Here is a 14,969-nt window from a genome sequence, read left to right on the forward strand (position 1 = left end):
TTAACCTAGTCAGTTGTGTGACAGCATGTTGTATCAAGCATAGAGCACGTACAGCAGCTGGAAAACAGTGCGCTCTGGCTGTGATACGCGGTACTATTGTACGTACCGTAGGATTCATTTTTAAAACCACTATAGTTTTAAAACTAACGGTTTTATACATATAAAACATTTAAATTTGTTCAGAAAAATATTAAGGGATTTATGGGTTTGAAGCAGAGAAGGTATTTGTTTTACAATACACATTGTTATCCGTTATGATAATTCCTTATTATTTTTAACTCCCCGGCCCCATTGTACTGGTGACAAGTTATATAAAAAGTTTAATAATGTTTAACAAAAGTCGCATACCGGTAACTGGCGCTTCGATGTCGATCATGGTCTTTTCGGATTTCAGTAGAGCGGCACCTTCATTGACAATGCGCAACGCGGCCGCCTCGTCTATCCGACCTTCTAGAATGAAGTGTTGTTTTAATATATCCGGACGTGGTTTATTAGTCCTCTGGTCCCATACATCAGCTGTGGTCAACTTTCGGCCAGGTGGAAAAGGCACACCTGGAAAAATAAAAAAAAGGTCGACCATTAGTCATAAAATATTTGTATAGCGTGTAACCATTTCGTGTGCAAACGGTTGAGATTTGATGATAAACATATTTGTGAAAATTATTGACTCCCAAGTTTTAAGAATGTAGCCGAGAGGTTTCGAGATTAACTGTTCACAAACTTTATTACAAACAAAATAAAAACAGCAGATTTTTAGTTTAACCTCGTTTATGTTTGTTTAATAAGAAATATTGGTTTTATTGGGGTTATGTATAAAGTATTAACTAACTGGGTTGGGCTTTAAGGAAGTCCTGATTTCTGCTGATTATTTACTAAACGCGACAACGGAAGTCCACATTTAAAACTAAATACATTTTATGAGTTATATATCTTGGTATAAATTCACCGAGCTTAAAGAAATGATTTTGATAATTTAATGCTGTTCAAATCTAAGAGGTCCCTGCAAGCGGTATAGTTTTTATACTTGCAATTAAATTATAAAATGTTAAAACATTTTTATAACCCCAATTATAAACCTTTGTCCGCCACGTCTAAAATTTAGAAATGCATAACATAGTTATTTAGCATGGTTTGGAATTTATATATAATATTTAAACGGTGCATACTAGTTGCATCTCGAGGCCAGACAGAACCAAATGTTGTATACGAATTGCATCATCTCGATGGCTCATTAATCATAACCAAAATGTATTGTAGCTTAAAAAAAGTTGACACTAGTAGCGACTAGTAGCAACTAGTCCCTTTTTTGAGTGTCATGGGGTAAAATTACAGTACCATTGGTTCCCAATATCGTAAAAAATACTCTTTTAATATATTTAAATAAAACATCTATTATAATTACTACATTATGAAAAAATTATGATTGTAAAAATGGGTTTTAACTATAAAATAAAAATGTTTAAATTAATAGCAAAACATTGGTAGTAAGGTTAGGGTATATTTTTTTCAATAAATTTAGGTAAGTTGATGGTAGCAATTTAGTTATTGTTACAATCGTCGAATAGAAAACTGATAGGAAACGCGCCGAGTGCTTTTATCATTTTTTTATAAATACAACGTTTATGAAAAAACCGTGTAGTTGCAAAAATGGAATATGAAGTTGGTCAAATGATAAGTGAAAAAGGATAAGCAGTAAAAATGGTAACAAAAGTTGGTATCATAAAGAATTGGCGTACAACATCGAGGCATGGGGCAATGTACGTCAAGAGCTTGTAAAGCGTTTTTGAAAGTTGGTATCGATTACAAAATAATATTCGAAAAAGTAAGTTAATTTACAATAGCCACGAGCCTCCGAATGAAAAAGTTTGCAATAGGCAAAAAATGAGTAATAATTTAAAAAGAAAAGCCACTTCCAATATGGCATTGTGCGAAACACCTGCAAAAAGATAACACGCCGAGTTAATACAAAATTATGCAGATGCTCGTACCTTAACAACTACAGATGTTTTTTTGTATTGAAAAAAATTTGCATAGAGTTCGATCGGATGTTTTGGAAAATTACCTAAATCTCGAAATGAAGTTAACATTACGTTAGATTCCATTGGAATGATATATGAAAATGAACATTTCTGATAGCATAATAACAAATCTAATGGTATAGTTATGTTATGTTAATGGGTAGTTTTGGAACCGCTGTTATTTAGCGGAATGCAACTCATCAGATCATCAGATATTTAATCATTTTTCGGATGCAATTCGTAGTTTCCCGGATGCAACTAGTATGCGCCTTATTTATTGTTTATTTTGACATGGCAGCAATTAAATAATATACACGTGGTTTATTTATTTACTACGACCTAAATTTAATAATTGTACGTATCGTAATTTACATTAAACGTGCCCAACGTCAATGATTAAATATAAGCGGTAACACCGATAAGTTTTAAGGCGAGGGGGGGGGGTTCCTTTGGCGCGTGAAAAAAACACCCGACAATGGTCGAGAACGTCCGAGCCGCGCCGCGTACCGCACCCAACCACAAGCTACGCTACGCGCCGTGGGATCCCGCCTTTAAGTAAACACACAGTGTATTGCTATACACACCAGCAATAGATCCAGCGACACGGTATACTTTCTGCACAAAAACCTTTTTCATCCGAGTCTGCAACCGCGAAAGCGCATTTTCCTGTCTCGTTGAAGTACCGAATAAATCTGGAGTAGTGGTGGAATTATAGATAATGAAATAGTATATTAACAAGCTAGTAAACATATCAAAGCTGGCTAATATTTTAGGGTTTTCATAATATCTGCCCTGAAACAATTCATGGAGAATTTGACCCCCTTCAACCTATTCTGAATTTATTTTTTTGTTATAGTTTGATCGTTGTAAATACATACAACACATAATTTAAAATAACAGCGTAACGCTTTTTTTGGTAGCACTTTTTTCGATTATGTGCCAGAGCTAATTCCCAACCCCATGATTACATTTATGATTACATTAATCGTATAAATGTAATCACGAAATGATTAATGATTACATTTTATTAACATAGGGCGTTTTCTTTAATACATTTAATCTAAATAGATATATGGGATGTTTACGACGATTTGACCTTCGCAACATCATCTAGAAAATTTTATTTTATCTAAGTTTCTTGGAATATTTTTTATATTCCAATAAAATATAAATAAACTACTTACTAAATAAAAAATACTAAAATATAAATAAACTTCTTGTTGGCTAACGAAATATTTCGATAAAGCAGAATTAAAGAAAACAATTTTTCCAAGGGATTACAAAGGTTAAATCATTGTGGAACATTTATATAAGTAGTATGTTTATATATTATATATTTTAGAGAAAGCCTGGGGCGGTTAAACAATTTTTTTTCAATCATTTCATGATTACAATTGAATGATTAATGTAATCATATAGTCGATGAATTATCAATACAAAATGATTGAAATTATTACAAAATGTAACCATGATTAATGATTAATTTAATCATGATTACATTGTTGTAATCGATTACGCCTAACACTGTTTCACAGTTCGTAAGCGGTATCGATAATAATCTATAAAATTTATATAACCTAACACAGTAATTTCACAGTTTTCCCTTCGTTATTTTTTTGGAAAATATATGAAATGTGCTTAGGGCTCATGAAATAGTCGACCAGCCTTAATGTGACAAACACTCGTGGTTTGGTTGTATATTTAGAACTTGGCCACAGTTTGGCATGGGACCCGACGACTGCCGGTATGCCAACTGACCCATGAGCCTACGACGCGTTATTATTGCAATACCCCAAAAACTATTTTATAGTTTCATATTTATTACTATTACTACGGTTATAATATTTTACTATTATGTATTTTGCGGATTATACGGTTACACGGGTCTATGCGTGTAACGCTACTAAATTTAACTCATAATCAGTGTCACGAAATTGAATAACGGCAAGGGAACAACAGACGCAAACGTGTATAATATAATAGTTGTAATAATACAAATTATTGTTATTACCAAACTCTTATATTATGTCCTGTGACATGAGCGGAAATTAGTATGATCTATACTTGGTTTATTGTAATTATCCTATTTTTGAACTACGATGAAAACATTTGTTTTAAGTGTCCAATCCTAAAAAACGACCCACTCAATTTCAAAATATTTAAGATGGCGGCAGAGGAATAAAAAAAAAAATGATTGACAATTTTCAAAAAATTAAAGCTTATTTCAAACCAAAAAAAGTCCACTGGTCGTTAGAGGAGGTCACTATCAATTATACGGGAAAAGGTTAATAGCCTTGCATTCATAATTTGCCCCGATTTAATCATTATTTTAATGTTACTAATAATTACTACAAGCGTTTATAAATTACTTGACAAAGTTAAGTAGAGTATAAATCCCCCGTTTTGTTTTTTACAGTAAAACGTTATATACACACGTGACGTATACACTGCTGACAATAAAATGTAAACTTTTACTGTGCACCTAAGGGTAGGGACATAGTGAGGTCGGTGTAGTTATAGGATTGTAAACATTATGATAATTAAATGATGAATTCATTCTAAAAAAGTTTCGATGCGATTCTGTAATATAAGAGTTACAAATACCGATAAAAGCATTGTAAAGGCAATGCTCAACTCTTTAAATAAACTTAAGAAAGCCAGTACAGTGGGATTGGGAAATAGTAGGAACGGGGAGGTCACGGGTCAACTCCATTTGAGACAATTGTACATGTTATAGTGACATTCTAGATCTACCTTCGGTCTAATTTTCAGACCTAAATTCCTAAAACTTTGATTGAAAAAGTGAAAAAAAGAAAAAAAAATTGTATCCCTTTTAGAGGAAAGGGTTTATGATATTTTTTTGGTTTGCCAATGTTTATCAATAAAAATATGTTTAGAAAATATTCCATACAAATTTGGAACTAATTAGACTATTTTTAAAAAAGTTATAGAGCATAGTATTTTTAAGTTGAAAAATATATATTTATTTAGTGTTTTTTTCCATTTAAAAGGGGAAGGAATGACATTTCTAGCTCAATAATGTACCTTTCAAGTACTATTTCTGATCTATAAAGTTGTTACACGGTTTAGCGGTTCAAAAGATATCGTGGGTTCATACACAAAAAACTAAAAACACATTATTGTAAAATAAAATAAATAAATACTTTTTAAGCTCCGCATCGAAGCTATATCCATTGACTTAGCAAGGGCTAATTTTTAAAAATCAAAAATAATTAAACTAAAACTACTTTTTAGGTTAGCCATGGGAAGTTATGTATAAAATACATGTCTCTATCTGCCATAGATATTAATAGCAATAAATTATAATGAAATACAAAAAAAAAAATAATAAAAAAGTGAACTAAAAAGTAAAAAATAATTTTACTACAGGGACAATTACCAACCTCAATCGTAGCACATTTTATTTAAAATGTTAATTACTTTGAAAACAACTAAAAATTAACTACACTTTTAAATATAATGTTAGACACCTTAATTTTTTTACTAAAAAGAAAAGGGGCCTATTAAACAAAGTCCAAATTCTTTGAGTTAAGTATTGTTATTAAGAAATGTATGTGTCACACACTAAAATTGAACCAAATTTAAATTACAATAAAACATTATACAAAGTGTTATTTGATACATTTATTAGGGACTTTGTTGAATAGGGCCCACGCTTTTCTTTTTAGTAAAACATGTAAGGTGTTTAACATTATTTAAAATTGTAGTTAATTTTCGGCTGTTTTCAAAGTAATTGACATTTTTAAAAAAATGGGCTTCAAATTGATTGGTAAATTGTTCTTGTAGTAAAATTATTTTTTACTTTTTAGTTCACTTTTTTACTATTTTTTAGAAAAGCATGTTTTTAAAAAAGTTTATTTTATTTTTTACTTTTTAGTCCTATTATTAAAGGTACTCAATAATTTGTGTATAGATTACTAAGTTAATTTTGGAAGATTTAAAAAAAAAAATGAAATTTTAGTGAAATGACCCTAGGGTATATTACCCTGTGTAGGGCGACCGGGATGTCCTGGTCCCATTATTGTTTCAGGATATTGTATTGTCATCCAAGATAAGTTTTTGTGCCAAGTTTGAGCCCTCTACGACATTGAAGTGTGTTAAATTAATTTTGCAAGATTTGAAAAACACCCGTACAACAAACGTACGTGTTAGCGAGTTCAAGAAAAGCGTGTAAAAATCGATGGCGGCAAAGACGACGACGGCGTCATTTTGGTTTCTCTCATTTTCTTTTGCACACAAGCACCACATTATAAAAAGAGGAAAATGTGTAGGTTTTTATGATAATAAAAAAGTTCGGGCTAGTTTAGTTGGCTGTGGCATTCTGGAGGAAGCGGCCAGATAGAATCGGAAGTAAAATAAGAGAGGGAACACGTCCTAGTGCCAAAAGTCAGAACCATTGGGCACGCCTTACTGATATCGATTAACTACAGAAAGGCGACGGAACTGTAAATTATCTCGGCAGACATTTTTAGCGAAGGGAAGGACATATGTATAGCGTATATGGCATTATCTTCGTAGAACTTTTGCTCAGACTTTTGGGACACGCAGTCAGAGATGATAAAACGTTGTACGTTTTTAATATAGTCCAACATATTTTAAACGATGCGAAATGACGAAGCCTAGCTGATATTTTGTACGTCTAAAAAGAAAACCTATACGATAGCCGCAGTTGTCGTTGTTGTAGTATAGTAAAAAAATAAAACCCATAACTCCTTCATACTATAGCAGGACGCTTTGAAAACTAATACAACCACATCTTTGATTACCGAGACCTATTGTTTTCAGTGCCGATCAAAACTTAGTAGCTAATACATTTGTCCAGCCTCCACATTTTGACGGTATGTTATATTAGTATATACCGTGCCACAGACCTTAACCGTGGTTTTTGTATACCGCTGACCCGCCGAAAATTCAATAATTATAATCAAAATATACAGATTTTTCATTTTAGACGTACAAATAGTATAGTAAAACGACGCGGTCACGCGAATACAATTTTACATAATAAATATAATAACGGTACAAAATAATACCTACAGAATATCGTATCTTTAACGTAAACATTTTGTCGGCAAGTGCATGCACAAGTGTGTGTATAACAAGCAGAAAACCCTAGTTATTTTTTCAGCTCTAAAGAAAAACATTGAATCATGGATATGTTTTTTTAGCATTGCGGTTTTACGCATAGGTCTCTAGTACTTTTTTCTGATAAAATAACATTTTTTTTTTAATAGTGCGGTGTGTTTGTGCAAGTTTGGCTTTGATTAAATTATATTATTCTTAAAAAATGTTTTGTTCTTAATAGGTTAAGCTGTTCTGGTGGTGTGCATCTCATCTTTATGTCGATGACGCGAAATCGTAACACGAATTTTACACCCAAATTTCGGAATGACGCCCAGCCCAAAAACATATCCATGTTAAAACCATAGGAATAATAGTCGAATAGGTGAATCAAGGAAAGTGCGGAAAACCGTTGACAAGCGGTAAAAAGAAAATAATATAAACAGGATGTCCGATTAGAGGGTGGTACAACACGTCTTAAGCAACACTTAATAACAAAAAATAATACACTAACTAACGCGTACGAGTAATTCGGTAGCAATTTTATCATCATTAGCGCACTTACAACAGACTGAGACAGAGTTCAGTATATCATTTTTTGTGATTAAGTTGTTTAAATATTTTATTCTTTATTACAATTTAAAAAAAACTTTACGATATTATAATTATTAAAATTCGATTTGGTATTGATAGTTTGTTAATTTATTTTACGGATACAAACGACTTTTTAATCAATTTAGTTGTTTATTTAATTGAATCTATAATAAAAATAAACAACTATCTTTTATATGCTAAAATATAGTAGTAGATATATTTTTAGTAGAGTAAAAACTATTTTATAAACTAAAAAAAACTGTAGTATTATCATAATTTATATAAGGTTTTTCTTCTAATTATTTATTAAATCAAACTGAGATTTTTTTTCAGAATTTATACCAAAACTTGTTATTGTAAATTTGGCACACTGTCCTCGTTTTCCTCGCGAGTAACGAATTTAATTGTTTCATTCTTTTATCACCATGCGAACGACATGAATTTTCATTGATAAGAACTAATGAATACAAATAAACAAATGTACTGGTAACATTAGAACTTGAATTTAAAATATTGAATTACAAATTAGTTTAAAACATATTTTAAACAGGATGGATGTGTATTGTAGCACTCTTAAAAACTGAGTTTATAGATTATTTACTTAAACAAAATACTTTGTAGAGAACCAATGAAATAATAAATGAATGTTAACAAAAGAAACACGTCTAAGGTCGTCTATAACTCCCGACACCACGCGTTTGATAAGTTCCTTTTAAAAAAAAAAATTAAATAAATCGTTATGAGAGTAAAAAAACATATATATATATATATATATATATATCTTTTTTTGGATTAAAGGAGTAAGGCGGTTGATGGTCTTTGATGTCGTGATCTCAAATATGGATATAGTGTAGAGTGTAGGAAACGAGTCAGCAGCATAGCCGTTAATCATTAGTTTTGCACGATCACTAGCCAAACTACGAGTAATAACTCTATAATTATTTTTATCGAACCGCGTGAAGTCCATACGGATCTATCAATAACCGTGTGTTAAATGAAATACATGTTGAGTGACGGCTGATCAGGAAGAGGAAAAGAAGAGAAAGGAGATGACGACGACGACGAGGTAGAAGCCACTACACATTATATTATGCAAAATAGATTATAATAAATTACACGAATTATACACTTGTAAGTTATGCATATTAAGGCTTGTGGTCAAAGAGAATATTTTTTTACCATGTTTATTACGGCACTCGACCGGCGAAAACCGATTGCGTTCGCGCATCGCCTCCCATAAATGTTACTGACTACGAGTGCGGTTGTCAAACGTGGGTAAACTTACTTGAATAGAGTAAAAAAAACCGAAACAAAACTCAACCGAGCCCTTTTTGAGGATCGCCGGTTGATAGATTACGATTTCCAAACAATTTTTAATGTTTTGTTTCTCGACATCGATCGGGTGAATTATTTCGCCGTGTACAAACTTTCATGGTATTTTATATGAGCATCGATAACTGAATAATAATGCGTATTCAGCGTCAAAAACACTTCAATGTTGACTCGAATCCACGTTCTTATTACCATTAGGACTTTTCAGCGTAAGTGAGTTTGGTACACAACTTCAAACTGACCACCTATGCAATGTACCCTAATCAGAACCGTTTATTCTCACGAAAAAAACGCCAATTTACGATTATACAAACACACAAACTCTCCGTGAACACTTTAATATTAAAAGCTTAATTATAATGCATAATATTTTAAAGTACGGCAGAATAAACCTTTTATAGTTTACCCAGACGGACAGTTGTACACGAATATTCCTCAGAGTTTTTTTTCTTCAGTATCCACAGGCCACAAAGCGTTTAGCCACAAGACGGCGACCCACCCTTCCCCCGAGTAGTTTGTACTCTATACCGAGTGTCTGAGAAAATCACGACCGTATATAAATCAGCGTTACGGGTTTTCGGGATTACCCGCCAAATCCAATGTACTATGTGTGCTTCGTCAATAAATAAGATCAACCTATAATATAATAATAATAATAGGTTTATAACAAATCACCTGCCAACTAGGATAAATAGCGTGTTACCGCACAGATGTTGGCTCAGTCGGTTTGAACTGATACTCGCATGGGAGGATTGCCATAATTTTCACACACAATAAACGTAGAACCTTTGAAGACTAGAGATTTATCTAGGTAATATAGTATAATTAGAATTATTCGTAAGTAGCTATGACAAGTAGGTTCCGCGGTTCTTCGCCGGCGATGATCCAAAAAGGTTATATCAAACCGGAAACATACTCGGTTAAACAAAAGATGGGAAGATTTAAAAAACAAAACCATAATTTAAATCAATTTGTATTTTTATATATTTTTTATTTACCACACAAATTATTTTAAAAATATATTTATAACTTTGTTTTCTCTAAGTCAAATTACAATTATGTTTTTTTTATTAATATGTATATTCTATAATATTTAAGGGTTTTTATAAATTCTCAACGAAACAATGAAATAAGCATAAGATAGTATCTAGTAGACTTGCAACATTCAATAGCAGTGTACAACCCAATATTAAAAGTACAACCGAATGAATTAGTCAACGTAGAAAGATACCAAACACAATGAATTTGACCTCAATAGTGATGACATTAACAGTAAAAGACAGTGAAAGGCTTGGATGTGAAAACAACTTGTCGATTTCATAGCTGTTGGTAAGCGTAGGTACTTTTTAATTTTAGGTGTGTGTCATGTGTGTGGATTATTAGGAACAATTATTAATTAATTATGACAAGACTGAAGACACGTCATATCAATTTTTTAATAAACCTAATTTTTAGCTCAATATTTAACATTTAAAATCAACAATTTTTATACTTTTTTAAAATAGCTACACATTTTTTTTTACGTTATTATTTTCCAAAAAAGATATGACGATGTTGTTATCTTTCGATTTCATAATAGGTGTTATTGATCTAGTACATCATGGACCTAGTAAAACAAATATTTAAAATCGCTTTCACGGATGATGTGATAAAATAAATTAACTACCAAAAAAAGTCCCGATTGCAGTTCAAGATTATTTAAGATTTTGCAAAAAATTCCTTAGAAAAAACTCCTTAATTATATACTCTTTCACAAACAGGGAGTATCACATCCGCTTAATAAAACAGGGTGACAATAGATTTTTAATAATTTAAAGGCGTCAGTCCAATTTTTTGGGGAACGGGGAGTTGATGGTATACTTTTGGTTTTGGACGGTTAGGTTGGATGTTATCTAGACTCTAGAGAATCCCTCAAAAAAAGTAGGACCTAATTTGACATACATACAAAAACACGTTACAGATATTATTTCAAACGCAGTCACGCTAATGCTGGTAACTACTGGTGCTGCTGCTGCTGCTGCTGCCGCCAGTTGTGCATCATATAAATTATTCACCCGGACTCAAACCGAATTAAGGCAGCGGTGCGCACAAGTTTGTATACCCGTGTGCCGACCGAGGGTTCGCGAAATCGTTTATTTAGGACGTTTTTGGCTTTTACCTAGCAAAACTCGGGGCGGCGCGGCAGGCTCGTGATATTGGCGGCGGGCGGTGTAGCTCTTGTATAATTAATAAATATCGCCGCCGCCGCCGCCGCCGCCAAGGGTCTTCGAGCACAGCTGCAGAGCGCGCAGGCCCGGCGACTGATGAAAAAAGTAAATATTTAATAGAACATAAATGTGAACGCAAAACCGCGCACAAACACATAACCATAGTAGTCGTTTGTCGCGTGTGCGTTTTCCGAGAAAAACAGAACGCGGGTTTTCCTTCTTCTATTTTTTTTTTTTTTTTAACGACATTTCCCCACGTTTGCACACGCATATAATACCACCGTTTGGCACGGGTTTTATTGCGCATCGACCGAGAGAAAAATGCGTAGAGGGAAGAACCGTTGAAATTAGAGACAACAGTGGGCGCCCGACTGTCGGGCCGTCCGCGAAACAGCTTTCGTTTGTACCAACTACTAATACGGACGGCGGCGCGGGCTGGCCCAATTCCGCTTGTACTGCTTCAAGCCGGCGCTCTCAGCACACTTGCCTCTCCTGCAGTCCTACCCTACTCCACGCTACCACCCCTATTGACCGCGAATTTTAGATTATATACCTTAGCAAATGACAAAATAATAATACGCGCTCGTTTTTGACCGGTCAACACCCCCCCCCCCCCTATGACGATGTGCGCGCTCAAACAGTGATACAACAACAATACTATCAAATTTAAGGCTTATACATTTCGACACAATCGCAAGCGCATACTTTTGAAAAATTGATTCATCCACAAGCTAACAGTCTCCTACAAATTTAAAAATTAATATTTTTGATATTGAAGGTTACATAAGTTGTATTTGTAACATAAGTTACATACAACATTACGTATAAGGCATTATGAATTTTCCAACATCGCTCCAGTACAATCTTTTTTTTTTTTTTTTTTAACGAACATAGACACCTATGCATAGGTGTTATCGATATTATACTCGCGAGAAAGCACTTATTAGAATTCTAACTTGAATTGAGTATTTAACAGAAATCTCTTATCGCTCAATGTTTAAAACTTCAGGTCCCTCTAGCCTCTACCTGTCCCTACACTCCCTAGCACATAATACACCTTCAAGCAGTCGCGTCTTAAAAAAATTCGTTGGCGGTGGCGCCGCGTTTTTAACACCGCCTTGTGTCATTTCTGTACTTAAAAAACCGGAAGTCACGGTGCTAACACAGCGTATGCGAGCGCGTTGGAGGTTAAAATAGAAGCCATTATCCATCAGCATATTTTACAGGATGATTAAAGTGACACTCGATATGGCATATGGTTTTTAATTAGTAATTTAATTTTAGTTTCGATACGGAGCAAAACGTTTTACAATGATGATAATAATAATAAAATTTGTTGCAACAACACAAAATATACATCTTTTAAATAGTTTGATAAAAATATTGCAGTACCCCCTAAAAGCTAAGCTTGTGCTGGGGGAGCGAGTTCTTATCAATTTAAATTATACATAACTATAAAAAAAATACATATTACTAATAAGAATAAGAATAATAAAGAAATAGTTTGAATTTTGACCGTTATTCGTTTTTCTTCCATGCTGATAGTACTCTATTTTATCCACAGATATATATTACAACTAGATAGTACTAGTAGACTTCCTATAATAACAGTAGTCAGTACCGAACACTGAAGTCGGAAAAATGGCCGACTTCTCTTATCAAAAAGCCCATTGTTTACATATTTCTAGTTGAAAAAATTGAAATAACGTATTAGAAATCGGAATTTGGATATCGGAAGGCGACAATTTATTCATAGATTTTATATTTTAATGTTAGTGGTTCCATATTATTATACTTAAATACATCATTTGTAATATTCCTAAAATATCCAATTTTAGGTACACAAAATTCTTATCTTTTTCACACCGCTGTGCGTGATAACTGATAATGGTACGTTACATTTTGTTGCAAAATTTGTTGGCATATATATTATATCTGTAACAACTGTGAATAAGTAGAATTTTGGTCAAAATTGACTAAGTACGCTAGGATGTAATCCGAGGCATCTAGCACACCTTGAATAAATGTCTAACTCGTTGGACCAACAAGAAACTATTGAGAGAGATGTTAGTTATTGGTTTATGGCTATTGACTTATGGCAGCTCAAAGATTATAATCGCTTTCCTGCAAAATCACTGAAAACGACTTACTCACTTATTCACAGTTGTTACAGATATATACATGGTGATTTTTTTATCATGAGCCACTTAATATCTCATAGGGTTTAATAAGATTTTCAAATTTTTGTTTTTATACAATATGATGTCAATTTTTCACAATTTTTTTTTGTTTTACCCCCCCTCCCAATATAGTTTTTTTGATAGCAACGTTAAAAACTTAAATGGTAACGTATATATTTTATTAAATTTTTTAATTGAGCGTAATGTACTAACAATTTTGACTGGTCGATAACCAGTTTCGGATAACTATTTTTGAAGCTATTGAAGTTTCAAGTTTAGGGCAGGAGGAAAGGTGGAGTGTAGTATTATTTTTATCTGCGCGCATTTCCCAACCGCACTCCCCTCCCATCCTAACTTTAAAACTTTTATAACTTTTAAAATAGTTATCCGAAACTGGTTATCGACCAGTCAACATTTTTAGTACATTATTCTCAACTTAAAAAGTTAATAAAATATATACGTTATTATTTTTAGTTTCAAAAGTTGCTATCAAAAAAACCAAGCTGGAAAGGGGGTAAAAACAAAAAAAACTGTGAATAATTGAGATCACAATGTATAAAAACAATATGAAAACAAAATTTCAATTTCTTATTAAACCCTACGAGATATTATGTGGCTCATGATAAAAAAAATCACCCTGTATATGGGGCGTTCTGTGTCAAACCACGCGGTCATCGGCCTGACCTCCTCAAATTTGTTTGACATTTTCTTTTTAAACTTCTTTTTGCGTTTATTATTATACATAATATACAAACATTAATAATAACGTCTTCACACAAAATGGCCGAAATGATACTCTGTTATCGGCCCGCCGTCCAGAAGGGTCCAGAGCCTTATTTTGTGGTAGATTGTTCTACGTTTCTATCTACTTTGTATTTAATTAATACAATAATTAATTGTTATTGTTACTATCGGTTACAGACTCTGCACCGTATGTCGTCGCCGATAAATTTGCCTACGGCCAACGGAAAACTTCCAACCGTGTGTCGATGGATAGCCGAAGATATTAAATTTGATTTTTTATTATTTATGAAATATATTTTAGTAATTTGTGTCTATCTAATGTCATAAATAGTATGACATTGTTTAAGCATAATACAAGAACTCAACTCTACTTTAAATATAGTTAAGTAGTAGAATTGACAGTTAAATATACGGTGTCTTAGGCGACTTATCGTTTCTAAACATGCACATAGATACGTTACTGACCTGAATGATCACGTTTTTGCACTCTTTGAGTTCCCCAATGTACAATTTTTAACTCTTTATTTATATTTTGAAATCGGGAGAAAAAATCTTGTTGATTTGATGATATGTAACATGATTTTTTTCATCTGGCCTTACATACGTCCACAGGGTGGCCGGCATGTGACTAAAACCAGCATATGGCATGCGGCACATCATTTAATATAAAATAATACTAAGGACACCACTAAATTGAGAATAAAACTTTAACCCAAAATGATGTGTCACATGTCATGTGTTGGTTTTGGTCACATGCCGGCCACTCGGTGGACGCAAGTGTGGCCAGATACCAAAAAATCATGTTACATATG

At 33.1% G+C, this 14,969-nt stretch overlaps 1 protein-coding gene across 2 annotated transcripts in view; it reads right to left on the reverse strand.

Annotated features, from left to right (window-relative positions):
- Positions 1-14,969, reverse strand: part of LOC126839354 (serine/threonine-protein phosphatase 2B catalytic subunit 3-like) — a 54,298-nt gene that overhangs the window by 17,470 nt on the left and 21,859 nt on the right. For both annotated transcript variants that reach the window (XM_050574640.1, XM_050574641.1), the window contains exon 2: positions 349-552. In XM_050574640.1, coding sequence (XP_050430597.1) covers positions 349-552 — 204 coding nt within the window. The remainder of the gene's footprint in view (positions 1-348; positions 553-14,969) is intronic.

This window comes from Adelges cooleyi, unplaced genomic scaffold (genome assembly GCF_023614345.1).
Source record: "Adelges cooleyi isolate 19-005CV unplaced genomic scaffold, UGA_ACOO_1.1 ACOO_flye_CR_arks_rails_tigmint_CR_PRNA_30, whole genome shotgun sequence".
Classification (NCBI taxonomy): Eukaryota; Metazoa; Arthropoda; class Insecta; order Hemiptera; family Adelgidae; genus Adelges; species Adelges cooleyi.